Here is a 25,882-nt window from a genome sequence, read left to right on the forward strand (position 1 = left end):
ACAGCACCTTGAACCTTCTGTCACCTCCTCTCTCCTCTGTGACCATTCCCCTCTCCAAACGTCCTAAGCTTCCTTCCTGTCCCTTTGCACCTCTCTGGCCCCTCAGAAGTTTCTTACAAATGCCTGTGAATTCTCCCTGGAGCTGTTTTATTGTCGAATGTTTAGAGTTTTGTTTTTTTTTTAAGTTTATTTATTTATTTTGAAAAGAAGAGGGTGCAGACGTGGGAGGGGCAGAGAGAAAGGGAGAGAGAGAATCCCAAGCAGGCTCCTCATTGTCAGCACAGAGTCCGATGCACGGCGCGAAGCCACGAACTGTGAGATCATGACCCGAGCTGAAGAGTTGGAATGATTAGGGTTTTTAAAAAAAGAGGAAAACCTGGAGCACCTGGGTGGCTCAGTCGTTAAATGTCCAACTTTGGCTCAGGTCATGGTCTCGCGGTTCGTGAGTTTGAGCCCCTCTCTGTGTCTCCTCTCTCTCTCTCCCCCTCCCCCACTTACGCTCTGTGTCTCTCTCAAAAAATGAATAAACATTAAAAAAATTAAAAAGAGAAAAATGTTCTAGGGTGCCTGGGTGGCTCAGTCAGTTAAGCATCTGGTCCCACATCAAGCTGTGTTCTGATAGTTTGGGATTCTCTCTCTCTCTCTCTCTCTCTCTCTGTCTCAAAAATAAACACTTAAAAAAAGAGAAAAACCTTGTTAAAAAATCCTGCAAGTTCAAAGAGGAAAACGTGGAAGAGAGAACAGCAACACACTTTGGGGGGGGTAATTCTCTTTTAAAATTTTTTTTAGAATTATGTCCTTTTTTTTTTTTTTTTTTTTTTTTTTTTTTTACTGTGGGTTGGCTGTTGATTTTCATCAAGGTAACAGTTTCTTTGCCAAGTTCAGGTAACAGATAGAACCGGTCCATTCCATTTGAAACAAAACCTTCAGCCCGCCTGTGCAGAGGATGTCTCAGCTGCACACAACTTGCTGTAATCCTGTCGGAATTAGAAGCGCTTTTTTCCTTTGGAAAGGGCGGCCGCCGTCCCGGAGTCTCTCCCCCCACGGGGTAGGGGTGCAGAACCCAAGGCTTCTCTTACCACCTCCTCCCCAGAGAGCTCCCATGCCCCCTCCCCTAAAATCTTTCCTTTTGACTTGTACTTTCCCCTTGGCACAAATGATGTAACACAACTTCAAGACACTGAATTTACTAAGAACTGTGTCGCAAGGGGGGGCCTGGGTGGCTCAGTCGGTTGAGCAACCGACTTTGATTCGGGTCTCGATCTCGCCATCCCGTCTGTGAGTTCGAGCTCCACATCGGGCTCCCTGCTGTCGGCACAGAGCCTGTTTTGGATCCTCTGTCCCCCTCTCTCCGCCCCTCCCCGACTTGCTCTCAAAAATAAATATAAAAAAAAAGTTTTATGTTTCACATCCAGATGGGTCCATGGTTTATCTCAAATCGATTTCTGTGGGGGACCATAGGGTGGGGGTCAGATAACACTCTTTTTTCCGGCTGACCTAGCGCCACTTACCGGAAGACCATTCTTTCCCTGCAATGTTGCTGTTGTCATGGATCGGATTGACCCCCTGTCACAGGGCTTCTGTTTCTGGCCTTCTTCTGTTCTGTCAAACTGTCCTTCCACAAGCTCGTGCTGCCTTAATCACTGTAATTTTTTGTGTTTTAAAATTTCTTTCAGTAACGTTTTGCATGGAAGTCTGGAATACCTTTTGGTAGATATTTTATGGGTTTTGAAACTAATGTGATATTATTTAAAAAAAATTTTTTTTTTTACATTTACTTAATTTTGAGAGACAGAGCATGAACAGGGGAGGGGCAGAGAGAAGGAGACACAGAATCCAAAGCAGGCTCCAGGCTCCAAGCTGTCAGCACAGAGCCCGATGCAGGGCTCGAACCCACGAACCGCGAGATCATGACCTGAGCTGAAGTCGGACGCTCAACTGACTGAGCCACCCAGGCGCCCCACTAATATTATTTTTTTAAATGTTTGTTTTTGGGGGGGGGGGGGCCAGGATGGGCAAAGAGAGAGGGAGCGAGAGGATCCCAAGCAGAATTCACGCTGTCAGTGCAGAGCCTGATTCGGGACTCCATCTCAGGAACTCTGAGGTCATGACCTGAGCTGAAATCAAGAGTCCAGGGGCTTAACCGACTGAGCCACCCAGGCGCCCTTAATATAATATTATTCTTATTAAATTTTCCTTTCCGATGTTTTGCTGCTTATATGGACGAATAGAACTGGTTTTTGGTTTTTGACCCCACATCCAGTGACCTTGCTAAATTCAATTACTAATTCTAATAGCTTGCCCCTAGAGGCTTGGATCTCCCAGGTAGGCGGTCATCGTGTCTGTGAGTAATGTCAGCTTTGTGCGTCTCCTAATCCTGGTGTCCTTATTTCTTCCTCTTGCCTCTGTGTACCTGGGACTAGAAGAGGTGTTAGCAGCATCTCGTCTCATTCCCGAAGGTAACAGTGTCTTAGCACCTGCCCTGTGCGGTGCATGTTTGTGGCTCCTGTTTCACTCTGCAGTGGCGTTTTGGTTCCTTCTCTTTCCCGGAAGAACCCCGAGGCGGGGGCTCACTTTTCCTCTCGGGACCCCTCAGGGCATCCTGCCTCCATAGGCGATACCTGGCTGTCCACGCCACGTGCACAGGCCAAATACACCGGTACCCCACCTTGCCCTCAAGTCACGCTCTGGGACGTCTTTCCTGTGTCCATGGTGGAGTGGAGCGAACAGCTTTGGGCAGGTGGAGGAAGTCATCTTACCCTTGATAGTTGGCACGAGGCCCGGTGGGAGGACAGGCCCGGTGTGGTGGACGCAGCCCGAGCCTGCTGTCTCTGTGACATTCCACAGGTGAACCCAGACACTGGCTACATCAACTATGACCAACTGGAGGAAAATGCCCGTCTCTTCCACCCAAAGCTGATTATTGCAGGTGATGAGCTGGGGGGGTAAAGGCACCGTATTCGTAGCAGCCCCCTTGCCTATTACAAAATGAAGATGTGATGTTCCCCAGCTCGCTGTCTCTGCCTCGAATAGCCGGGCTTCTTGGGTCTAAGTATATTCTGTTCTTTCAGGACAAAGATCTGTTTTGCCACCTTTAGTACTAGGTGGCAAAAGATCTGAGGCTGTTGTCAGAGAAGCATCCAGAAATGTTAACGCCTGGAGCACTTGGCTAGCTCAGTTAGAGTACGTGGCTCATGATCTCAGGGTCGTGAGTTCGAGCCCCGTGTTGGGTTGTAGAGATTACTTAAATGAATAAAAACTTTAGAAATGGGAATCCCTGACTAACTGATGGAGGAAATAATAATAGTTAGGGGCCATCCCAACCACCGTGAAGAGGCACATGACCTGAAGAGGCAGGTCAGAGTGGTTGCCTTCGGCACATAAGGATGTTTTTTGTTTTTATTTTTTTGTTAATGTTTATTTATTTTTGAGACAAACAGAGGGTGAGCAGGGGAGGGGCAGACAGAGAGGGAGACACAGAATACGAAAGAGGCTCCAGGCTCTGAGCTGTCAGCACCGAGGCGGACGCGGGGCTCGAACCCACGGACCGTGAGATCGTGACCTGGGCCGGAGTCGGATTCTTAACCGACTTGGCCACCCAGGCACCCCCACAAGGATGTTTTTGAGGGTGTTTTTCATTTCCGTTCTCGGGGTTTTGGAGGGAGAAATCTTTAAGCTTTCGAACATGCCCATGGCGAGGCCCACATGCAGGCTTGCGCTCCAGGATATCTGGCTTGGGTATCTGACTTGACTTTGTCACCTTTGCCGTCCCAGGGACCAGCTGCTACTCCCGAAACCTGGATTACGCTCGACTGAGGAGGATCGCAGACGACAACGGGGCCTATCTCATGGCCGACATGGCGCACATCAGCGGGCTGGTGGCTGCCGGCGTGGTGCCTTCCCCCTTTGAGCACTGCCACGTGGTGTCCACCACCACCCACAAAACCCTGCGAGGCTGCCGCGCCGGCATGATCTTCTACAGGAGAGGTGTGCTCCGGGGCGTGGGGTACTGGCGGGCTGCTGGCGTTGGCCTTTCTCCTCTGGGGTGCACGCTCGGTTCGGGAAGCTAGGAAAACCCAGGGTCCCTTGAAGGGTCCCTTAAAGAGCTAGTTAGGGGGCGCCTGGGTGGCTCAGTCGGTCAAGCGTCTGACTCTTGGTTCCAGCTTGGGTCACGATCCCACAGTTCGTGAGATCGAGCCCCACGTTGGGCTCTGCGCTTACCGCATAGAGCCTGCTTGGGATTCTCTCTCTCCCCCTTTCTCTTCCTGTCCGTCCCCACCTCTCTCTCTCAAAATAAATCAACTTAAACAAACAAACAAAAAAACCTACTTAAGGAGGGGGCGATCAGTCTGCAGAAAAGATCTGGAAAGAAGCCCTAAGCACGGCTCTTGCTTCGTTCCTTGGGCATCTGGGTCCTGGAAAAGGAGGAAAGGTATTGTGCCGTGGGTCGACTAGTCTTACCCACAAGGGGCAGGCGCCGTAGCAAAAACAAGATGTGCGAGGCTGGCCAGGGGCTACCAGAAGGCCTCGTGGTGCAGCGTTATTCTGGTGACCTCGCTGTGGTCCAGGACGCCTATCCCAGACAAGGACTCACAGTAATCAAAGCGCGAGACACTGATGTATAAACCATAGTTACCACTTTAGTCCTTTTAGTGAGGAATTTCTGTTGACTGCCTCCAACCCACATGTAAGCACTCCTTTTATTTGGCGATCCCCGCCCTTGGGAAAACCAGATCTGTGATCAGATCATCTGGCCCATGATGAGACCGCATCCTCACGCACCTCCAGAGAAACCAGCCCCTGGGTGACTGGGTCTCTCTCCCCTGCGGCCTCCTTGCCTAGCCCCCTGGCCAGGACTGGACACACCCATATGCCTGCTAGCGTTCTCAGGTCCTGCTGTCTCAGGATCTTCTTCGGTTGTACCCACGGTTCAAGGCAGGTGGCCAATCCCACCTGCCTAGAAACTGTTCCTTTCTTCCCACTGAGCACTGATGTGATTTGCTGCACCTTGAACAACTCCTGAATCTGCCACGGACGCCCTCTGTGATCCCGGGCTGCTTGTGCAGCCTCTCTGTGCCTCGTTTCCTCACCTCCAGAGAGGGGATCCTAATAATAGCACCCGTCCCTTCCGACCCTTTGGGAGGAGCACATGAATTAACCTTAATGTAAAGTGCCTCGCACGGTTCCTGGCTCACAAGCAGCTCTGTAGAGACAGTAGTTCCTACAACTGATGATTAACTTTGTTTCAGAAAGGAATCCTATTCCTCATTAGAGCCATTATCATATAATATATATCATTATATAAACGAGTCTTCTGTCCTTCAACATAGTCGTCTCGGAAGACTGCTCTCTTGGACACTTGAGGAAATACGCCCAAGGCACATTCTTCATTACGATCTCAGTGTAGGGAAATTTCCTTTTTTTTTTTTTTTTTAATGTTTATTTTTGAGAGACTGAGAAACAGAGCATGAGCCGGGGAGGGGCAGAGAAAGAGGGAGACACAGACTCAGAAGCAGGCTCCAGGCTCTGAGCTGTCAGCACAGAGACGGACGCGGGGCTAGAACTCACGAGCTGTGAGATCATGACCTGAGCTAAGTCAGACACTTAACCGACTGAGTCACCCAGATGCCAGAGGAATGATGGGCGTTCTATCCTTAACGGTTCTTTTTTTTTTTTTCCTTTTTTTTTTAAGTAAGTAAGCTCCACGCCCAACATGGGGCTTGAACTCAGGACCCTTAGATCGAGAGCCGTATGCTGTACTGGCTGAGCCAGCCTGGCCCCCCTTTGTGGAGGGAAATCTCTGTCCTTTGATTTCATGTACAGAGGGTGGTCTGCCCCCGCTCCGGAAGCAAGGGGCCCCTCTGCTCTGTACCATCCAGCACTCGAGGCCAGGCTTGTGCTTAGCACACTCTGGGTTTGAGTCCGGGTAGGGAGAAGACAGAGGGGACAGCCCGTCTCACGTTCCCATTGTGTTGTTTTTCTTCATCCAGGAGTGCGCAGCGTGGATCCCAAGACCGGCAAAGAGACGCTGTACAACCTGGAGTCGCTCATCAACTCTGCCGTGTTCCCGGGCCTGCAGGGAGGTCCCCACAACCACGCCATTGCTGGTAAAATGCCACCAAACCCCACCCGGAGCCCTTGGATGGCACCTGGGGCTGCGCCCTCATCCATGGCAGCCCCACGCAAGCTAGGGGTCCTCCTAACTTTGCTCTTCCGTGGCCCCTAGTTCCCACCTCACCTGTCCACCAAAAGTGTGTACCAGGACTTGCACATCGGGGAGAAACTAGAACATCTCTGTCCAGGAGATGCTAACGAGCGAGAAAAGGGAAACTGGCGACGGGTGTCAGTCAGGGACAAGGGGAGCGAGCGATGACCACTCCACACGCACGGCCACCCGTAGGCAGAACCGTGTTGGGTGAGCTTCTGTACAGTGGGTGCGGCCCGCTTTAAGAAATAACGGGGAGGGGCCCCTGGGTGGCTCGGTGGGTTGGGCGTCCGACTTCGGCTCAGGTCATGATCTCGCGGTCCGTGAGTTCGAGCCCCGCGTCGGGCTCTGTGCTGACAGCTCGGAGCCTGGAGCCTGCTTCGGATTCTGTGTCTCCCTCTCTCTCTCTGACCCTCCCCTGTTCATGCTCTGTCTCTCTCTGTCTCAAAAATAAATAAACGTTAAAAAAAATTAAAAACAACAACAACGGGGAGGGGATTTAGCAACGAGAAGAAGGCATGGCAAAAGGAGTGGGCGATTAGCACCCAAACCAGGCAAGGGCACGTTGCCTGTCCGCTGACATCCTGACCCTTGCACTGCTGGCCTTGAGGCCGCATGGGAAACGCCTGGGTCCTATGGCATGGTCACCCAGCAGGCTGTCATCGAGCCATTCCGTTCCTGTACAGACAGCTTAGGAAATGTGTGATGATCAGAGTTTTAGGCCCCTGGGAGTAGGGAGGGGGTGGGTCTCCACTGGTGTCTTCCCTTCTCCCTTTACACCTCTCCACGTCCGTGGTCTCTTCAACTCTTGGGTGATGGGATGACCCACCCTGCAGGCGTTCCGGGCCCCTTCCTGTCGTTTCCACCAACACCGATTAGAGGCTTCTGCGCCAGCGCTCAGGCACACGTCTTTTGCCTTCTTCACCTTCTGTGCCCCCTTGAACAGCCCTTGGGATTGACCAAGGTGCCGGAGGAGTCTGGACGTGCAGGCAAACAGGCCTGCACCTCTCACCGGGCCTCTGATCTTTCGGATCTGCGTGATCTGGCATCAGAGCAAAAGCTTTTTGGGGCAGCTGAGTTTTCATGTTCGCAAAGGACCGTAAAACCCATCTTGCTTAGGAGCTGCTTTCCTGTGGTGATCTTACTAGCACAAGACTCCCAGGCCTGGAGAAAGGCTACCTCAAAAGCACCTCCTCAAAGAGGAGAGGCCTGTGGGTTCAGCCAGGTAATTGTAGCATTAAAAAACTACGTACCATCTGGTGGAGGGGGACTGTGGACCCCCTCTTTGGTGATACTGAAAAGCAAGGAGGCCTGAGTGGAAGCGAGCGGTGTTCTTGGACTCCTGGTCGGTCTCTTGGTCCCCTCCTGCCTTCCTGACCCCTTCTCTCTTCCCGCCAGGGGTCGCTGTGGCCCTGAAACAAGCCATGACTCCGGAATTCCGGGTGTACCAGCGCCAGGTGGTGGCCAACTGCAGGGCTCTGGCTGAGACCTTGATGGAGCTGGGCTACAAAGTGGTAACAGGTACCAACAGAAAGTGCTGGATGGCCCCCCCACCGACCCCGGGACGGGGGTGCCCCTGCTCCTCGGGGTGGCACTTTAAACCTCGCACCTAGGCCTGGGCGCTGCAGCCACGGCTGTGCATCATCTGTCACTGGCATGTGATGCGACGGGTCCTCAGGAGACCTTTGTGAAAGGCCTACCTGAGGCTCGACTGAGAAAGGTTTGGTACCAGTGGTCACACGGCTGGTGGAAGGCACAGTCACAGCTTGGAACACAGCAGGCTCCCAGAGCAGTCTCCCCGGCGATGCCCCACGCCATCCCATGGGGGTGTCTCCACTCACCCCTGAGGGCCCGGGTACAACAGGCGTTCCCAGTAGGAGTTCATGGGAGTATTATATCCATGTCTGCTTGAATACAAAAGCTGGTGGTGCTGAGTAAACTCCCATGAGATGGACCTTCCGGGTGAGGGCCCGCTCGGGGGGGGGGGGGGGGGTGCGGTCGCTTCTGTCACCGCGGGTTTCACGGCTAGGACGGCATTTTTCTGGCAGACTTCTGCTCACAAGGCCGCTGTGGATGCTGCCAGTGGGGTGGTCTAGGGAAGCGGGTCCCGGTAGGCCACTGACTCAGGTGCCTACTCCCTGCCCGCGGCCCTTTACGGGGATTTCAGGCCCCGGCCTGAGGAGTGGGCTCCCCACCAGACTATTGGTGAGCAGCAGAGCTGGGACAAACGCTGTCTCCTCGGCAGGTCTCGGGAGCACCCGTTTTCCGTTTCACTTCACTTCCTCTTCCCTTTCTTTCTCCTTCATCCTCTGCCTCTTTCAGTTAGAAAGCCCTAGAAATCTCAGTGTGGGCTGTGAACTTCAGGGTCCCTTAGATCACTCTGTCAGACATGGATGTGCACACCAATACCGCAGGCACCCTGTTAACATGCAGGTTGTGAAGGGGCGCCTGGGTGGCTCAGTCGGTTAAGCGTCCGACTTCGGCTCAGGTCATGATCTCGCGGTTCGTGGGTTCGAGCCCCGTGTCGGGGCTCTGTGCTGACCTCTCAGAGCCTGGAGCCTGCTTCGGATGCTGTGTGTGTGTCTCTCTCTCTCTCTCTCTCTCTGCTCCTCCCCTGCTCCCTCTCTGTCTCTCAAAAATGAATAAACTTAAAAAAAATTTTTAAAAGATACAGGTTGTGACTCGGCAGGTCTAGGTTGGTTGGGGGGGGGGGGGTGTGTGTGTCCTGCATTTCCATCCAGTTGGCGTGGGACCCACACTTGGCACTACAAGGAGTTAGACCAACGTCCCTGTGGCTACAGACAGCAGACGGCAGCCCCTCAGCCCAGCGAGGCCCAAAGTCTCACGTCAATCTCGGGAGAGGTCTCCACTTTCCTGAGCTCCCAGGCCTGCCCTCACCCCCAGTTCACTCTCCTCTGAGGACACAGTGTAGATGGCCGAAGCAGATCGTGGCGACCGTAAGCCCAGGAGCCAGCGTTCGTGATAACCTGCTTTGTGCATGGTATGGGCGAAGTGCCATACGTGGCACCTTATTTAAACTTCGCGACAGCCTCGTGAATTATTGCTCTTATTTTGGAAATGGGCGTCTGAGGTCCCCAGATGTTGAGCTGCCTAAAGCCACAGCAAGCGTGGGGGCGTGGCTTAATCTCTGGACTGTGGGGTCCCGCACCTTTGAAGTCATTGCTGTTGTCCAAGTGAAGGGCCCGGGATTAATGAGATTTCAAAGTGGAAAGATCCAGGTGCTTGGAAGACCCCTGGTGGCCTTGGTCCAGTTCCAGAAAGTTCTCGTGGCCTCGATATCCTCATGTGTTGGGTCAGGGCGCTGGGCAGCCTAAGCTGGAAAAGCTACCGTTGGTTCCCCTCGGGCTCAAGGACCTGCTCCCAGTCACCAGGTACCCTTTGTAAACTATCACCTCTTAGGTCCTGGGGCATCTTTTGTTTAGCATGGGACTAAAGTCTCTCAGGACACGTGGTGGGGGTGCTCACCTTCCTCATCACATCTGCTTTAGCCTCCTTGATCCCTACCCTCATTTCTTAGGAAGAGAGATTCCTTCACTTGGGAGTCAGCTTTCCACATTCCTACATGTCCAACTTGGTTTCCAGGTGGTTCTGACAACCATTTGATCCTCGTGGATCTCCGTTCCAAAGGCACGGATGGTGGCAGGGCCGAGAAGGTACTAGAAGCCTGCTCTATAGCCTGCAACAAGAACACCTGTCCAGGTAAGAATCTTTGGTGGTCTTCTCTTCTGTACCACTCCTGTCTTAGATTTCTTTTGGCCAGAGTTGTAGCCGATGATAGTTTGGCTCTGGGGACAGACATCAAGGGATTCTCAAGGGGCACATACACCGTATGGCATGGGGCAAAATCCTGGCTCTCTTCTGGCCTGCTCCTTCTGACGCGGCTCTAACCCTGCCAGGCACAGAGGGGGAGGGACTGAGGTGGACTGCTCGGAGGGGCTACAGGCATTTGGAGAAGGGAAGCAGAGGCCTCTGGAACAGGCTGGGTTTCTCAGGGGGTTGTAAAAAGAATGTGGGTGATGCATCCCTGACTCACAAGGATGCTAGCCTCCCTTTTGGGAGGTCATGCCACTGAAGGCAACCTCCTTGCCGTTTCATCACAGTGGCCACAATGTGCGACCGTCTCCTGTGCCTTTGTGGCCGCCTCTGGCATTTAAATCAGCAGCGCTCTGCTTCCGAGATACAGTGGGCACCCACAGGCCAGTTTTTTGGCCAGCTGTCTTCTTAAATGCACAGGGGTCAGTGGGGAGTTGGGTGCAGCCAAAGGACAGAGCCCGTTTGTCTTGAAGGTGACAAAAGCGCACTGCGGCCCAGCGGACTGCGTCTGGGGACTCCGGCACTGACATCCCGCGGATTTTTGGAAAAAGAGTTCCAAAAAGTGGCCCAGTTTATTCACAGAGGTAAGGAGAAAGGGTTGGAGGTTTGCCGCTTTAGACTGTGTGTGTGTGTGTGTGTGTGTGTGTGTGTGTGTGTGTGTGTGTGTGTAGTTTCTGATTGTGGCTGAGCAGGGCTGAGCGCTGGGGACGAGAGACGGCAAAGATCACTTTAGCAGCCCATCTAGTCTGAGAGGCTTGTAACTTGTCCTGCCCAAGGAAGGGGGCCACATGAGAATCCTTTCCGAGGGGGATGTGAACACCTAAGGCTGTCACGCCCCCGGGCCTCGGGAGTGTCTCCCGGGCCCAGTGGGGCTGCCGCACTGGCACTGTGAGCCCACACGGGACCCATTCTGTCTCTTGCGGGCGCAGGGATAGAACTGACTCTGCAGATTCAGGACGACGTTGGTGCCAGAGCCACCCTGAAGGAGTTCAAGGAGAAACTGGCCGGGGACGAGAAGCATCAAAGGGCCATCAGGGCTCTCAGGGAGGAAGTGGAGAGCTTCGCGGCTCTCTTCCCTCTGCCTGGCCTGCCTGCCTTTTAGAGGAGCTGCCAGCCCCCACCTGCCCGTGGGCACCTGCCCGGCACCCGACTGTCGGGACTGCACAGGGACCGCTTGCTCGAGGACCTGGTGCCCTCGTGGGGAGACAGGAGAGCTGTGCCACACAGGACCAGGCTGGGTCAACTTCATGCCCTCGGAGGGGGTTTCTTTTGGACTTTCCTCACATTATCTCCAGAAATCAAAATTTGTTTAAGACCCATTGTTAGTAATTCTGGGACAGGTTATTAAGGAGTTTAAATTTGATCCTTTCTCTCAGTGCTTCTGGAAAATTGCAATTATTTAGCCTGGGTCCAGGGCAGATGAGTGGAAAGACCCCAGTAGTTGCACTCGCCCTTCTCTGAGTTCCCGGGCTTCCTCCAGACTCTGCAGTACAGAAACACCCAAGTTCAGAGCTTCTAAAAGCTGCCTCTTCTTAATGTCTTGTTACGCAGCGGGCTGCTGCAGCACCGACTGATGACCGTTACAAATGAGAAGGCGAATCCTGAAGCTAGGTCCGGACTACCAGTATGGTGGGAGTTCCTCCGTGGCACTCAGGGTGTCGTGGACACGGTCTCGTTCGCCCCCCACCCCCGGAGGGTACCAGGGCCCATCAGGTGTAAGCACCGGCTGAGGAGAGATGGCTTTCCTTCCCTGTGCCAGATAACCAACTCCCCCCTGTAATCAGGAGACCAAGCGTCACCTTCCCAGAGAAACTTTATTTTTCACAGAGCCAAAGTGCAAAACATAGATGACCATTTTTAATAAGCACAATCGAATGTGTAACCACAGAATGTCTACAAGAATCATAAGAGCTTTAAAAAATACAACCAATTTTTATATTTCAAAAATATCTGAACTCAAATAAATTAATTTCTTAAAAAGTACACTTCGCACACTATTTGTTTGGCATTTACTCCGGTTAAACTCTGGTGCGGCCAGACCCAAGAGCCGGCGTCACACGCGTGTTTGAAGTACTCGCGTGGTGACGACCACAGCTCACGTGGTGGTAGAGGACTCACGTTCACACGCGTGGACAGAGGGACATGCGGTAATAAAATAGCTTTCCCAAAATAACAAACACGAATTCATCACAGACTATGCTTTTCACCGTAGTCTTCAAAGGTGGCGCTTATATTAACCCAACCTGTGTAGCCAGCCAGTGTGGGGCAGTCGGTGGGTCCTGCCCGGAAGGCGCCCCTGGGGTCGAGGGTCCAGCACGTTACTGGCATCTATACCAGCACGGGCGGGGACAACGGCCGCAGACTCCCACAGGGTGTGGGTGACACAGCAGTCCCCATATCTCTGCCTCAGTTTGGGAGCCATCATGCTGCCGGGACAGTCTTCCGTTCGGGGGCCTGGCTCCTACCCCGGCCAGGGCATCTCCAAGACCCTCCTGTGTAGCCTCCACTTTGGAGCTAGATAAGGACTCCCAGGAGGCGTGGGCTCCACACCAGTGGCTTAATTCACTGCAAAGTGCTCGTTCCACCCCCCCCCCCCAATCCCTCCTCCTCCCCACTATGGTCATACCAAACCTGAACAGAGGAGGCTAGATTAGGTCAGTGCTCACAGCGTTCTCCTTTGGGAGCTCAGGAAAACTTGGTGTCTCAGGCCCTATCAGCTGAGACTGGTTTTATTTCCGGCCAGAAGTAGCAATTTGATGCTTTCTCCTTTTTGCAGTCTGCTAACACTGTACCTCTTTTAAAGATTCCAGTTTTGTCACTTTCTGTCACAATACTGGGGAAAAGCCAGAAAGCTAGTTGGTTTGCTTCTAAAGCACAAACCAAGGCACTTTCTTCCGAGCTTTCTAGGGAGATGGGAAGTAAAACCGGATTGCTGGCTTGGGAGATCAGCTCCTCGGAAGATCGTCCACACTCCCCGACGGGTTCCCTGCCGGCTGAGTGTTACCGCAGAGGAGAAGCTGACCTGCCTTGCAACAGCAGGTCCGGGGAGGTCGGGACATGCGTCTCGCACTGGCAGAAGTGGGTGGTCACCGTGCGTGCCGCTCCCAGCCTCCAGAAACATGTCGTTGAACTGTAGCAGCCCTGGCACTTGGGGTAGAAACTGTTGGACTTCCTAGGATTTGAGCTGGGATATGTCATTTGAGGTTGAAACCTACAATACCTTGACTATAGCAACGGAGAAGCAAAAAGCTAGATGGGAAATGACAGGTGGGCTGTCGCGGTTCATTTCCAAATTCCAGCGCAATCTGTGTAACTCCAGCCCTTGCAAGTTAATCATGGAAAAGTCACAATTTCTAACACCCCAAGATTCCACCGAATGGAGCAAGGTCCCTAGGGAAATGGTGAGGTGTGAGGCAACAGCTCAGGCTGGAGCGTCCCAAGGGCCACACGTGGGCCTCTAGAAACCACGACTGCGTAACTGCTAACCTTATCAGGCTGCTCTCAACCTGGACTGCTTGAGAAAGGGTGGCTGGGGGCAGGGGAGCGGTAACGGATTGGAAGTGAAGTTGAAATAAACTCAGTTTTGGTGCCTGGGCCTTCAAAATGAGTCAGGACTGACAAAGTCAAGGGGCACGGATGGCCTCTGTTCTCTGCAAAGTGTTTTCAAGATGTTTTATCTGAGGCAAACCTGAAACGAATATTTTTAAAGAGACAGCCCTGTCGCATAGAGCTCCCAGCCTTAAAATTTGCAGACGCGGGACTTCTAGTGGGTTCCGCTTCTCCAAAGTGGAGGGGATCTGAGAAGGGCAGTCCCACAGTCTCAAGTGTCTGCCCACACTGGCTCAGTCCCTCGGCCACTTTAAAATCCCTTTGGAAAGAAACATTCTTGGCATCAAGCAATCCTCGGAAACTGCCACACTGAAAAGCTAGGTTTTTACCAAAATTTAAAACTGGAGTCTAACTACTTGTCAGGGAAGCCAGCTTTCTTTCACGGAGGAACGACTCAAGGGAGACGCTCCTCACCCACTCTTTCTGAGGCTGGCCCCAGGACAGGGCACACCCGTTCTGTTCACACCCGACTGGTCTCTTGGCCTCAGAATCCTGGGGCCTCTGGAACCATCCTCGAGGCAGAGCTTCCAAGCAAACACCCTCCAAAGTGACTTCTACTTCAGACTACCGTGTTGCCTGGCCTTAGCTTCTAGAAGGCCAGATGTGACTGACCTTCTGCCTTAATCAGTTTCCCAGGTGACAGCAATGTTAACTGTAGAGTCCATGATGCTGTGGAACAGGATGAAAAGCAATGGTGGTGCCAACGATCGCTTTCAACTTTGTCAAACGGACCCCACAGACCCTTCTTTCCCTTGGAGATAAAGTGTCGTAAGGTCATGTCCCTGGAGGACTGAGTAGACAGCAGTGAGCCACCCAGTTAGAAAACAGAGCAGCATCTTGAACATGAGGGACACGGGAGGCGGCAACGAAGAGGGGAGCCCATGGAGAGAAACAGGCATCCTACGCAGCCTTCCCCACATGCAAACACACGCTTGACATTTAAAAGCTGCCAAAACATTCCTGGTGACTCTTCTGTGCGTGAACAAAGTAACGGGCACGGGTACAAAGAACACCTGTGAGATGTAGACAGACCGTCTACCTTAAAAGGTCCTCAGTCCCAGCCTCGGGAGCGAAATCACACACCCTCTGCCAGGAACGTGGACCCTGACCGGAAGCCGGCGGCCAGGAGCCAACGGGCCACATCCTTGTGTGGAAGACCCGGGCGAGGAAGGGGCCACGGGAGGGATGTGACGCAAACCCCCCCCTTGGGTTCCCGCCTCCGCTACCTGACCTCGACGGTAGGCCACAAAGCTGACAGACCAGTCTCGACAGCAAGACCCCAACTACCCGGAACACGGCACCGGCAGGTGCACACACGTGTGCTCAGGAGCAACCGCCCGTGGCTGGTTCGGGTCTGTTTTATCACAATTTTCTTGGAACGAATTAAAAAGCAGAAATATTAAGAGTTCTTCCTAGTTGGAGAAAAAAAAAAAGCAGCCATACAAAAAAAAAAAAAAGTGTAAAAACTTCAAGGTTGCAAGAAACTCTATCAAGAAACCAACAGCAACTGAGTAAGGAGCCTCAGGGGGGTCATGGTGGGTGAGTCGGGGATTGTCTCCTTCCCTGAAGGGAGGACTCACACGGGACGGGAGTGAGCTGCCGAGAGGTGAATGTACTTCCGGGGGCCCGCATAGGGGCGGGAGCGAGCCGCAGTGAGGAGCATGTACTTGGGGGACCCACATGGGGACGGGAGCGAGCTGTGGTGAGGTAAGCACACCTTGGGGACCCGCGCGGGACGGAGTGAACAGTGGTGAGGTGCGTGTATCTGGAGGGCCCGCGTAGGGGCAGGAGTGAACAGCGGTGAGGTGTGGGTATTCCAGGCCCGCGGGGGACAGATCCACGAAGACAGCCAGCCACACAAGGAGGCTCTCCTCCTTCCTGGGGGAGACCCTGCCCGTGGGTTCTCACCAGCTGGGCTGCCCGCCCGGACCAAGCAGCCGGGTGGAACCGCGCCGCCGTCACCGTGCCCACAAGACCTGCAAGAGGTAGTGAAGTGGTTGCAAAGGTTTGCTGTGGGTGGGGGACTGGGGTGTGACCTCGGCCGAGTGCCAGCATGTCTGCAGACCTTCCCCAAGAGGACAGCGTGGACTCGCTCCCAGAAAGGCTGGTGGGCTGGGCCCCAGAGGCCTGCCGGCTCTTGTCACTTGCACGGGGGCAATGGCACCGTGGCCCCGGGCTCTCCAGCTGCGAGAGCAGTTCTCACTCACAAGCAGGGACTAGCGACTAACGCTAGTCCCTCCTGCTGACCCGGGGGAGCAAGGTACGAGCCCCCCCCCCCCACTCCCCCAGGCACTTCTGTGCCTAGTGGGGAAGCGAGCACCAGACAGGGTGCTGCTCGCTCTGCCTGCAGCCTTGGGGCGCAGGTCACGCGTCTGCCGCCACGGCTGCCTCCCCTCCGTGTCACTCATTCAGGGGCTTTCTCTGGGATGATGGGCTCTAGGGGGCCGAGTAAAAGACCCTAGCCGGGGTCTGAATGGGGCAATGGATGTTCCGTTGTCCAGTTTCCCACCAAACCATTTCAGTTAACGGGGCGCTTCCCTTCATTTTGCTGCCCATGTGTCTGGGAGCTGAATGCGTAGCCTGCTCCTCCCGCGTGGGCTTCACCTTTCCACCCCTCACGCCCCCCACCCCCACCCCCCGCACCGCCAAAAGGGCGCTGGCTCTCTTCTGGCCTGGCTACCAGTCCTCAGGGAGCCAAGCAGCCCCCTCCTCGCCAGGGGGGCCGAGAAACCTAGTACTGTCCTTACTGACGCCTTCGGAGAGCCAGGCGCCCGCCTCTGCCAGAGTCCCGACTCCCAAACCGCCTGAAGCCACGTGGGAACCAGCGCCGCCACCTTGGTTTCCTTGCCACTCAGGTCACTAGCAGCCTAGACGGCTCAGAGGGCCGCCTGCTCGTGCCAACCCCTCCCCTCCCCGTACCCTGAGTCACAGGTCTTGGTCACAGTGGCTGGGACTGACCTCAGATTTTGTACAAAAAGCTGGGGACGTAGTCGAACCTGAGCGTGGGGTGGCCGGTCCCGGGAGGCTCCTGCACGTAGTGCAGCTTCAGCAGCTCAGCCAGGTACTGGACCACCTTCATGTCTTCGTTCACCAGACCCAGGTTCAGCTTCAGGAAGCTCGCCCGGCGGCTGGCCAGCAGTTCCTCGGTCTCCCTGTCGTGGGCAGGCAGGTGCAGGTGGTGGCAGAAGGTGTAGAGGAAGGCCTTGGAGCAGAGCTGGGTGAGCACGCTCTGGACGTGCAGGTAGTAGGTGCTGCCCCGCTTGATGTGAGTGCGGTGGTCGGCCAGCCGGGGCACCAGGGCGCCTCTGTAGAGGGGGCAGCGCAGGGTTTTGCTGTCCAGGTCCAGGATGCTCGTGTAGCGGCTGTAGCGGCTCAGGGTGTGGAGGGTGCCGGCGCCGGCTGGGGACGTCACTCTGAAACACACAGGCCAACGTCAGGAGGAAAGACTCGGGGCGGGGCGGGGGAGTCTTCCCGTTTCCAGGCCGGCTTCCGCCGGCCAATACTCACTAGCTCTTTCTGGAAGGCAAATCTGATCATGATGCTCTTCAAAGGGCTCCTCGCCACCCTCGTGACCGAGTTCAAGTGCCCTGGCATGGCCCACAGGCCCTGCTTCCTGTTGGCCTCTGAGGCCCCATCTGTTACATCCATGACTTCCTTGTGGCCACGCCAAGCTTTCAGAAGGGCCTCAAAATCACCGGCCTTCGTGCTCTGCCCAGAATGCCCTTCCCTTCCATTGGTACTTGGTTTATGGCAATTCAAGCCTTACTCAGCCATCCCTGATCCCTTCCTCTGCTTCCCTGCTTTTTTTGCTTTGTGACCCTGGCCAAGTTCCTTAGCCCTTCAGAGCCCCCTCTGTAAAACAGAGATCACTGGTCCTGCCTCAAGCGGTCACCGCAGAGACAAAGTGGGTTGTGCTTAGGAGAGTACCTGGCCCTCAGTATTACCAGCCCAGCAATGATCAGCGTGGGGACTGCCACTTAGCTCTAGTCTCTCCCACTGGACAAGGCTTCTGCAGACCCAGGACCATCTGATTTGGCCTCCTGCCCCACTGCCCACTACTGTGCCCATACATCAGAGGCAGGCAAGGCTTGTTCAGTGAGGGAAGGGGTCAGAGTGATCAACCCTAGTAGCTCTGTACAATCCTCTAGATCAGGGGCGCCTGGGGGGCTCAGTCAATTAAGCATTCGACTCTTGGTTTTGGCTCATGATCTCACGGTTTGTGAGTTCGAGCCCTGCGTCGGGCTCCGTGCTGACAGCTCGGAGTCTGGAACCTGCTTTGGATTCTGTGTCTCCTTCTCTCTCTGCCCCTCCCCAACTTGTGTTCTGTCTCTCTGTGTCTCAAAAAATAAATAAATGTAAAAAAAAAAAAAAAAAAAAAAAAATCCTCTAGTTGAATTTTCCCAGAGAGTCACCCTGCAGTCTGGCAAATATCTGGCTGACCAATAGGCGGACACAGTTCTGGAATTCAGGGCTTGTGCCAGACCTGAGATACTGTGGACAAAGGACTGACAATCACTCGGGACCAAGGTAACCTCCTATTTTTTCCTTCCTGGGTGCTGTCATCTTGTGTAGTTAACAGCATCTACTACATATCAGGCAGTGACCTAGGGGCTGAACAGGCAACGAAGAATGAGCCTGGTCAGGCTGGGAAGAAAGCACAGGCACATGGTAGGTACACTGAGTAGAGATGTGGTCTGGGTCTCCACGGGGAGGCCCGGGGCCAGGAAAATCCTGGAAGAACGGCCTCGGAGCTGGGCCTTACAAGAAAGGTGGGCTCCAAGAACCTCAGGGGGCATCCAGACCATACAAGAACAGGACCACAGAGACGGGAAAACAGAGCCACATGGGCCATGTGTCGTGAAAACCACGAGGAGAGCAGTGGGCTGGGGACCCCATCACATAGGCGATGAAGAAGCAGGGCTTGCAGGTGGCTCACTGGCTTCTCGGGGACACCGCCTTCTCAGTCCACTCCTGAGGCACCCTTACCTCCCCCGGAAGGGGGCCCAGGCCGCAGGCCAAATGCCTCCTCAGCCTTGGCACATCCGGCCCCCCGAGGTTCTGCCGCAGCAGAAAAGCCAGGCCTCACCCCGTCTTCCTGTCCCTCCATTCCAGCCACCTGTCCTGCTGGAACACCCTGCCTCGGCCCTGCCACTCCCAGGAGCTCTGACACCCCCACACCTACCCCTACCTACAGAGGCACCACTTTTTCAGAAGATGCTGCTCCTTCTAACTCTCCCTCCACCTGTTTGCCACGAAGCTCGTCAGGAGGCGAGCTAGCACGGAAAGAGGCAAGCCCCAGGCCTTTGGTCCTCTGCTCCTCCCACACCTGTCTTAGGTTCATTACCGCCCATCCCAACACCGGAGGCAGCCTCTGGACACATGTGGACACTGAAGCCCAGAGAGGGGCCGTGGCTCACGCAAGGTCCCCCAGCTAGAAAGTGGCTGAGTCAGGACGCAACCAGGGCCTCTACCCGCCCCTCCACGCCCCACAACTAGCACTCTCTCCCGTGAGAACTGAGCTCTGTTTTTCAAACAGTCCAGCGCTTGTTCCTGCTACCTGGAAGCAATACAATTATCCCTCATTTTGATTTCAAATGGGAAACCAACATGAGTTGGTACCCATGAGTATTTACCCATCTCTTATACCCACGTGTGATAGATCGGACAGATGAGCATTTCCAGGCAGAAAGCCTACTTCAGTGGAAAAAAAATCCAAGGGCAGTGAAACCGGCAGTTTTGGGGTGAGAGTCTTTAAAAACAGATTATCATCTGAGCTGATTTTGGCTGGAGTCAAAGCACCTGAGAGGGGACAGACCCTCCTGGGTCAGAGTTCTCGGATTCCAGATTAACCCAGCACGGGGGGGGGGGGGGGGGGGATCAACCCCTGCCATTGCTGAGCAACCCATCCCTGGGCAGGAACTTCATGGCCACTCTTCTACTACTCCTCTTGAATGCTGGCCCTCAGACGGGCCTCAATCTGCCTCGCAGTTTGAAGACTGCTTCTGCCTGCTGGGCTGACTCACCACCTCTCCACAACTCTGAGCGTGTCCAAGGACAGGCTCCACCCGGGGGCTCTGCGACATTCCGGATGTGCACCTTCCCCACAACTGCACACGGTAAGCATCTTAAGCCCCACTCACAGACGTGTCCAACAAGCTTTGCGAACGAACGAGAAGACTGGCCCAAATTCACACGGTGGATAGTGGCAGCGTCAGGACCTGAGCTCACAGCGCCCACTGTGTCCCTCCCTAACCACAAGGAACCACGACTCCTCGGGTTTTCATCTCAGAATGAGAATGAGAATTTCATGCTCGGAATTCATACTGGGTCGACTGCTCACCTCCCAGGATTTCTTTGGGTGAGCGGTGGCCAAACCAGTCCCCACTCCCGTCACGTGCCCCCTAGGGAACAAGGCCTCCGACCCCTGCCCACCGTATCTCGTTCCAGAGCGGGACCCTCTGGAGGCAGACACTGCCAATTCCCAGCGTGTGCGCACGCCCAGAAGGTCTGAGAAGCAGAGCAATGGGAGGCACTTCCCCCCTAGGGAATGTCTGCAAAGCTCTCGCCTGTCACTTCTGATGGGTCCCTCGCCTTCACAGAGGGATGCTGAAAGGCTCTAGAGCCTGGCCGGGGAGGGCCACGCTCAGCGGCCGCTGCCTTGGCCCGCCTGCCGTGAGTCGGTACGCGTCCCTGCGAGGTTATCCGAGAAAGGCTCACAGTGATCAGGTACAGACCAGATGCGATGGGCCCTTCCACACCTGCTCTCACGACGCAGGTCTCGTCAGCTCCGTGTGCAGATACAACAAACAGGCTCAGAGGTCAGGCTGACAGAGTGGGGACAGAGCTGGGGCTGGCGTGGGGGGCCCCATGAAGACAGCGCCTGTCCTATCACGGGGATGCACCATGGCTGACTCACAATTCTGGCAGCAGGCCGGGTGGCCGGCATTTAATAGCCGCCTATAAACTTTTGGCAAATGGTCATTCAGTGATCCAACCCTCTCATTTGCTCAGGAGGGAACAGAGCCTCGCGTGGAGGAGTGACCTGTGGCTAAATACTGGTAGGGCCGGCCCGGGACTCAGACCAACTCGAACCCTTTGCACCGCGGGGAGCCCGTCCGCCAGCTACTCTCTCGCACCCACAGACTTCATTACTGGATCATAGCAGGTGTTCCAAGGCAGACCAGCCTAGGCCTCAGAATCCTCAACACAGCACTCCAGCCAGGTACCCAAGAGAGCAGAGCTGGTGTAAGAGATGAACTTCTTTTGCCGTTCTGACACATTCTAAGGAGGGAATTTCAGGGAAAGCAGAAAGGGCGACACCGTCCTGAACCTGGCCCTGGATAAGCGGGCCGTCAACAGATTGATGTGCGTTTTAGATTCTCCATCTTTAGAGGTGAATAAGTGGAAAGGTCAAAGGTTGGGGTGAAGGAGTCAGTTGGAGAAGAGGTGTGTTTAAGGGACACCGACGCGTTATTCCACCAAGACAAGTAGCAAAGACAATCCATGAAAAGTCCTTCCCTTCCTGCAACAGATGGGTTAAACCCGAGCATAGGGCTGGCATCAGCCGAGGGACGGGATCCCGAGAGGAAGGACAAAGCCCACAAGGGCACCCAGTGCAGCCCTCTAACTCCTGATTCTGCATCCACAAGCAAGGACTCAACTCGGTGGCTTCCTTTGTGGCCCAAGGAGGGGACTGTTCCAGGTGTCTTGGCCATGTCATACCAAGTCCCCATGACATGCTGGCAAGCCCACCCTCCTGGTCACTCAAGCCAAACACCTCAAGCCTTCCCCAAGCACCTCTGTCCCTCATTTCCCACACTTCACTAACCTGCCCCGTTGGTTTTCTTATAACACACGATGCACCTGCTGTTGGAACTCTCCTCCCTGTTCAGCAAGGCTCTGGCCATCCGTCTCTGCTCCCGAACTACGAAGTCTTCCAGGGCAGCATCCTTGCTCAGGTACCCCCAGATGGTACCCCAGCACCCGCCAGCGTGGCCAACGAGCCAAGTCAAGACGGGGAAACAACACTTGCTTGAATCTCGGCACCACGACCCTGGGGAAAGCCTAACGCAGCAAGGGTTAGAGTGAGGGCCGGGTAACTTCTGCAAGAGGAGCAAACAGGGCAACTCGGGACACGGTGACCTCACTGATACCGAGGACCTCAGCAAAAGGCAAGACGGAAAATCAGAACAAACGGTTGCTGACTGCAGCGGGGCAGAAATTCCTTTTGCTCTTTCCATGTGACATGGGAGGTGCAGGCTGCCTGCGTCAGCGCCTCTGTTTTACAGATGTGCAAAGTGGGCCGCTGGGAAGAGGATGAGGGCACACCCTGAGGGAAAGAGACCCTTAAACCAGACAACTTGTCAAGCAGTATTTGGAAAAAAACAAAAGAGAGTCTGCTAAACCTCCAGTAACTTGGAGAGATGAAAGAGCATTCAAACAGAGAAAGTAGGAATTGGGCCTTGCATTTCCTTATTATTTAAAAAAAATATTTTTTTTAATGTTTATTCATTTTTGAGAGACAGAGAGAAAAAGAGAGAGAGAGAGAAAGCGCGCGCATGAGCAGGGGAGGGGCAGAGAGAGAGAGGGAGACACAGACTCCGAAGAAGGCTCCAGGCTCTGAGCTGTCAGCACAGAGCCCGAAGCAGGGCAGGAACTTTCGAACCACCATGAGATCATGACCTGAGGCAAAGTCAGACACTTAACCAACTGAGCCACCCAAGTGCCCCTTGCATTGCCTCATTAAGACAGACTTCTAAGTTGGGGGGTGGGGGGGAACAGCCTTCTAGGGTGAACAGGACAGTGGAGTAAAAGCCACTGGACCCCTCTGATGTCCCTGTCACCAGTGATGGCTGCCATCTTCTAGGAATACCACAGACCTTTCTCAGAAGCAGGTCTCTCAATCATTTATACCATAGTGTGAGTTTGAGGATCACCAAGAGCCTGAGATCTGGAAGTCAGCCGTCCCCCAACGCTTGCTGTATACCAGATGAACTCCATGTCCTACTGAGTCAGAATCTCTTGGGGGATAGGGCCCAGAAATTCACGGTCTAAACAAATTCCCCTAAAGAATTCTGACCCGACAGGTTGCAGACCTCAGTTGGCAACCACTTAGGAACTGCAACCCCTCATGGGAGGGACAAGGAAAGAGAACCAGAGAAACGGAAGGACGTGCCCAAAGTTACAGAGTGAGTGTTGGGGGTCCAGTCTGGAAGCCAGGTCTCCCGATTCTGGCCCCACCACGCGGACGTGTTAACCTCACCCAGAGGGATGGATGTTCAAAACCTCGTCTCTGACTGGACAGGGCCCTTCCCCACCCCCGGTAAACAGTTACCTCTGCAGGCCGATCAGCTTCCACTTCTGAAAATCTGTGATGTGCAAAGGAGAGGAGACCCAGTGCTTCACCGGTTTGGCGTGACGGCTGTGGTTGGGGACAAAGATGGACAGCGCCGTCACGAGCTTCCTCACTATGGCCTCATCCTCCCCCAGGACCACAAGGGTCCTCCCGCTGAGCAGGGAGTAGATGGCTGGATGGGCAAAGGGGTACTGACGGATGAATTTTAAGGCGTTCTGGCCAGCCCTCTTTTTATGCCTCTCAGAAGAGGGCCCGGTGGGATGAGCAGAGGAGGGAGTCCTGTCTGAGCTGGTGGAGGCTATACTGCTCATATTACTGGTAGTGTCCGAGTAGTTGTCCAGGCTGGTCTTACTGACATCCCGGCTAGCCAGCAGGCGGCTTGGGTCCAGCTCAAAAGCAGGGAAGCCTTCAGAACTGTTGTCTCGGGAAGGGCTGGCGTTTTCCCCCGCAAAGTCCACATGGAACCCCTGGTCTTTCTGCCTGTAGCGCTGCGGGGGGCTGCTCACTACTCCGTCCGGGTCAGAGTGTGTGGGGGCTGGGGTGGAGAGGGGCACCCGCAGACTGTCACTCTCCTTCCCAATGCAGCAGGAGGAGTCCGTTTGGGACAGGGTGTTTTCTAAGCTGCCCTCCTCTGCCTCACCCAGCTCTGGCGGGCTGATGCTCGCCTGGAAGTGGATGGCTCCCTCGCTGTCATCTGCGTACGACTCTTCTTCGTTAATGGCACTTGGGTAGCTGGCCTTAAAGTCATCAGGGATGAGGGCCTCAGAGGGGCAGGTGCTGAGGACTTCGATGCTGTCCTCGCTGATGGTCCTGTGGCTGACCGCTTTGCTCCGGACCACCTGGGGGCTCAATGGCACCGTGAGGCTGGCCTGGCTGTCAGACTTAGACAGCACAGAGGTGGACTTCTCCGTGCCCAGAACCTCGATGCTTTCGCCACTGCTGATGCTCCCTTTCATATCCATATCCAGGCAGTCCAAGTTTTCCTGGGGGTCAAAACTGCTCAATTCTGTCACCTCCACTTCCTTGTACTCCTCATCTCCAAGTTCCTGCTCCATCTTGATCGGCACAGACTCCACACTGGACTTGTAAGAACCAACGCTAATGAACACTTGAGGAATCGGACACTCGTCCAGAGACCTGGAAGGCGGCCTGCCTGGACTGGGCTTAGGGGGCGCGCTCTCTTGCTTCTCTACCATCCGGTCGTCCACCTCCACAAAATCTTCAAAGAGGAAGTTTGTTATGTGCTGTTGTTTCAGAAGCGCTCTGTCAATCTGGCTGGTCAGGAGGTAGCACAGGTCTCCTCTGAACATGTGCTCTATGTGGCTGAGCTGAGCCAGGGTCTGGGTGAAATACTCCGTGTCACAGAGCTCTTCCAAGGTCTTCAACTTCTTGTCAAAACACTTGGTGGACTTTGCTTTGATGAGCTTAGGGGTGTAGGCAGGTCTGCAGGTGTAAAGGTCCGCGTCAGCCGACTCATCAGGGTTAGAGGTAGTGGCTACCTGGTCGGCCTGATCCTGCGCGTGCTCTGTCTCCGCAGAACACAAGGCAGACCCCTTCGACTTCCGATGAGGGTATGAGAGGATCTGCTTCAGCAGATCTTGATGTTCAATTATGGACTTCTCCACACTGGCCAGCTCGTTGGCTTTCTCAATTGCCTGAGATGAGTAAAAGCCCTTGTCGTTGGCCTTCTTCTGGATCTCCGTTTCGGTGTGCAGCACTGTCCTGGTGTAATCCAAGTCTTTCAGCTTTTTTTCAAGTTCTCCCGCAAATGCCTTCCTGTTGCCCGTCTTCAAGCACTCCGAAGCTTTGGAAAACTCGGCTGAGAGCTCCTGAAACTGCTGCATGATTTTGTGCTGGTCCGCTGAGATATAAGCCATGCAAAAGGGCCTCACAAAGCCCCGGGCCTCCAGGTCGTACAGGGTAAGGTGGTGCACGTACGCAAAGGCTCCCTCCTTGGAGTCTCCCAGCACCACCTTGGAGTCCTCCACAAAGTTCAGCTTGGGGTAGGCAGAACCCGGGGGATGGCCCACAAAGGAGGCCTGGTAATCCACAGACATGATCCGCAAGGAGAAGTAATTGAGATCAAAAGTACCAAAAACTTTGGTGTCATTGGGGATGGTCAGCAAGGGTTGGGGTCCCACCTGCTCGGAGAACTCGGAAATAAGGATGAAGTCCCGAGAGAACTTGGCCCCGGACAGTTTGGACCATGGGTTGGCTCCTTGGCTGGCGAAGGGGAAGAGTGGCACCGAGTACTCCTCGGGCAAGGCGGGCTCATTGTAAGGCTCCTCCTCGTACTCCTCCTCTTTGGTGAAGGCCACCACGTCAGGGGCGCTGATCATATTTCCAGATGTACGGAGAGAACATTGAGAAGTGAGAAAGAATGCGGGGTAATCAATGCAGGGAAGCCATGCCTCTGGAAGAGGAAGCAAAGTCCTTGCGGTCTTCTTTGCGCCCTCAGGGGTACTAGGCTGTCTCTCGCACACTCGAACGCTCGAACTCCCACAATCCCGTCAGAGATACAGCTAACTCTTCCAGAGCCCCGAGGGGCCTCATGAACTCCGCAGGTCCAGAAGACCGGGTAGGCGGGTTACCCTCCTCCTCCTCCTCCTCCTCCTCCTCCTCCTCTGGCGAGGGCGTCCGGCGCAGGACACCTGCAGCGAGGTCACTCGCACACCCGAACCCACCGCGACAGCAACAGCCCAGCCCTGAACCGGTGCCTAACGCGGGACTACGGGCCGCCGCAGGGGCCAGTCAAGCCCTGCCGCCCCCACGGCCCGAGGGCAGAAACCGTCGCGGCTCCTTAGACGCCACAACCTGGAGCAGGCTACCGCGGCGCCGCCATCTTGGCATCACATGACTCGCGGTGTCTTGCGCCGCGT

At 54.7% G+C, this 25,882-nt stretch overlaps 2 protein-coding genes across 2 annotated transcripts in view; one reads left to right on the forward strand and one right to left on the reverse strand.

Annotated features, from left to right (window-relative positions):
• The window catches only part of SHMT1 (serine hydroxymethyltransferase 1), a 26,346-nt gene extending 14,324 nt beyond the window's left edge, over positions 1-12,022 (forward strand). The window contains exons 6-12 of the mRNA XM_015079580.3: positions 2,848-2,929; positions 3,775-3,987; positions 5,991-6,107; positions 7,604-7,726; positions 9,809-9,925; positions 10,513-10,623; positions 10,969-12,022. Coding sequence (XP_014935066.3) covers positions 2,848-2,929; positions 3,775-3,987; positions 5,991-6,107; positions 7,604-7,726; positions 9,809-9,925; positions 10,513-10,623; positions 10,969-11,141 — 936 coding nt within the window. The 3' untranslated portion in view covers positions 11,142-12,022. The remainder of the gene's footprint in view (positions 1-2,847; positions 2,930-3,774; positions 3,988-5,990; positions 6,108-7,603; positions 7,727-9,808; positions 9,926-10,512; positions 10,624-10,968) is intronic.
• On the reverse strand, positions 11,835-25,872 carry SMCR8 (SMCR8-C9orf72 complex subunit). The gene is made up of 2 exons (XM_027047581.2): positions 22,983-25,872; positions 11,835-17,061 (listed from the first exon to the last, which is right to left on the reverse strand). Exons 1-2 carry the CDS (start codon positions 25,340-25,342, stop codon positions 16,608-16,610), a joined length of 2,814 nt encoding a protein of 937 aa, XP_026903382.1. The 5' UTR covers positions 25,343-25,872; the 3' UTR covers positions 11,835-16,607.
• Positions 25,873-25,882: the final 10 nt, after the last annotated feature.

Source organism: Acinonyx jubatus, chromosome E1 (assembly GCF_027475565.1).
Source record: "Acinonyx jubatus isolate Ajub_Pintada_27869175 chromosome E1, VMU_Ajub_asm_v1.0, whole genome shotgun sequence".
Lineage (NCBI taxonomy): Eukaryota > Metazoa > Chordata > Mammalia > Carnivora > Felidae > Acinonyx > Acinonyx jubatus.

Excerpts from the sequence above, each read along its gene's own strand:
- SMCR8 (XM_027047581.2), bottom strand. The coding sequence starts at position 25,342 with ATGATCAGCGCCCCTGACGTGGTGGCCTTCACCAAAGAGGAGGAGTAC. Across the intron at positions 17,062-22,982 it reads AAGCTGATCGGCCTGCAGAG|AGTGACGTCCCCAGCCGGCG; the intron begins GTAACTGTTTAC and ends TGTGTGTTTCAG.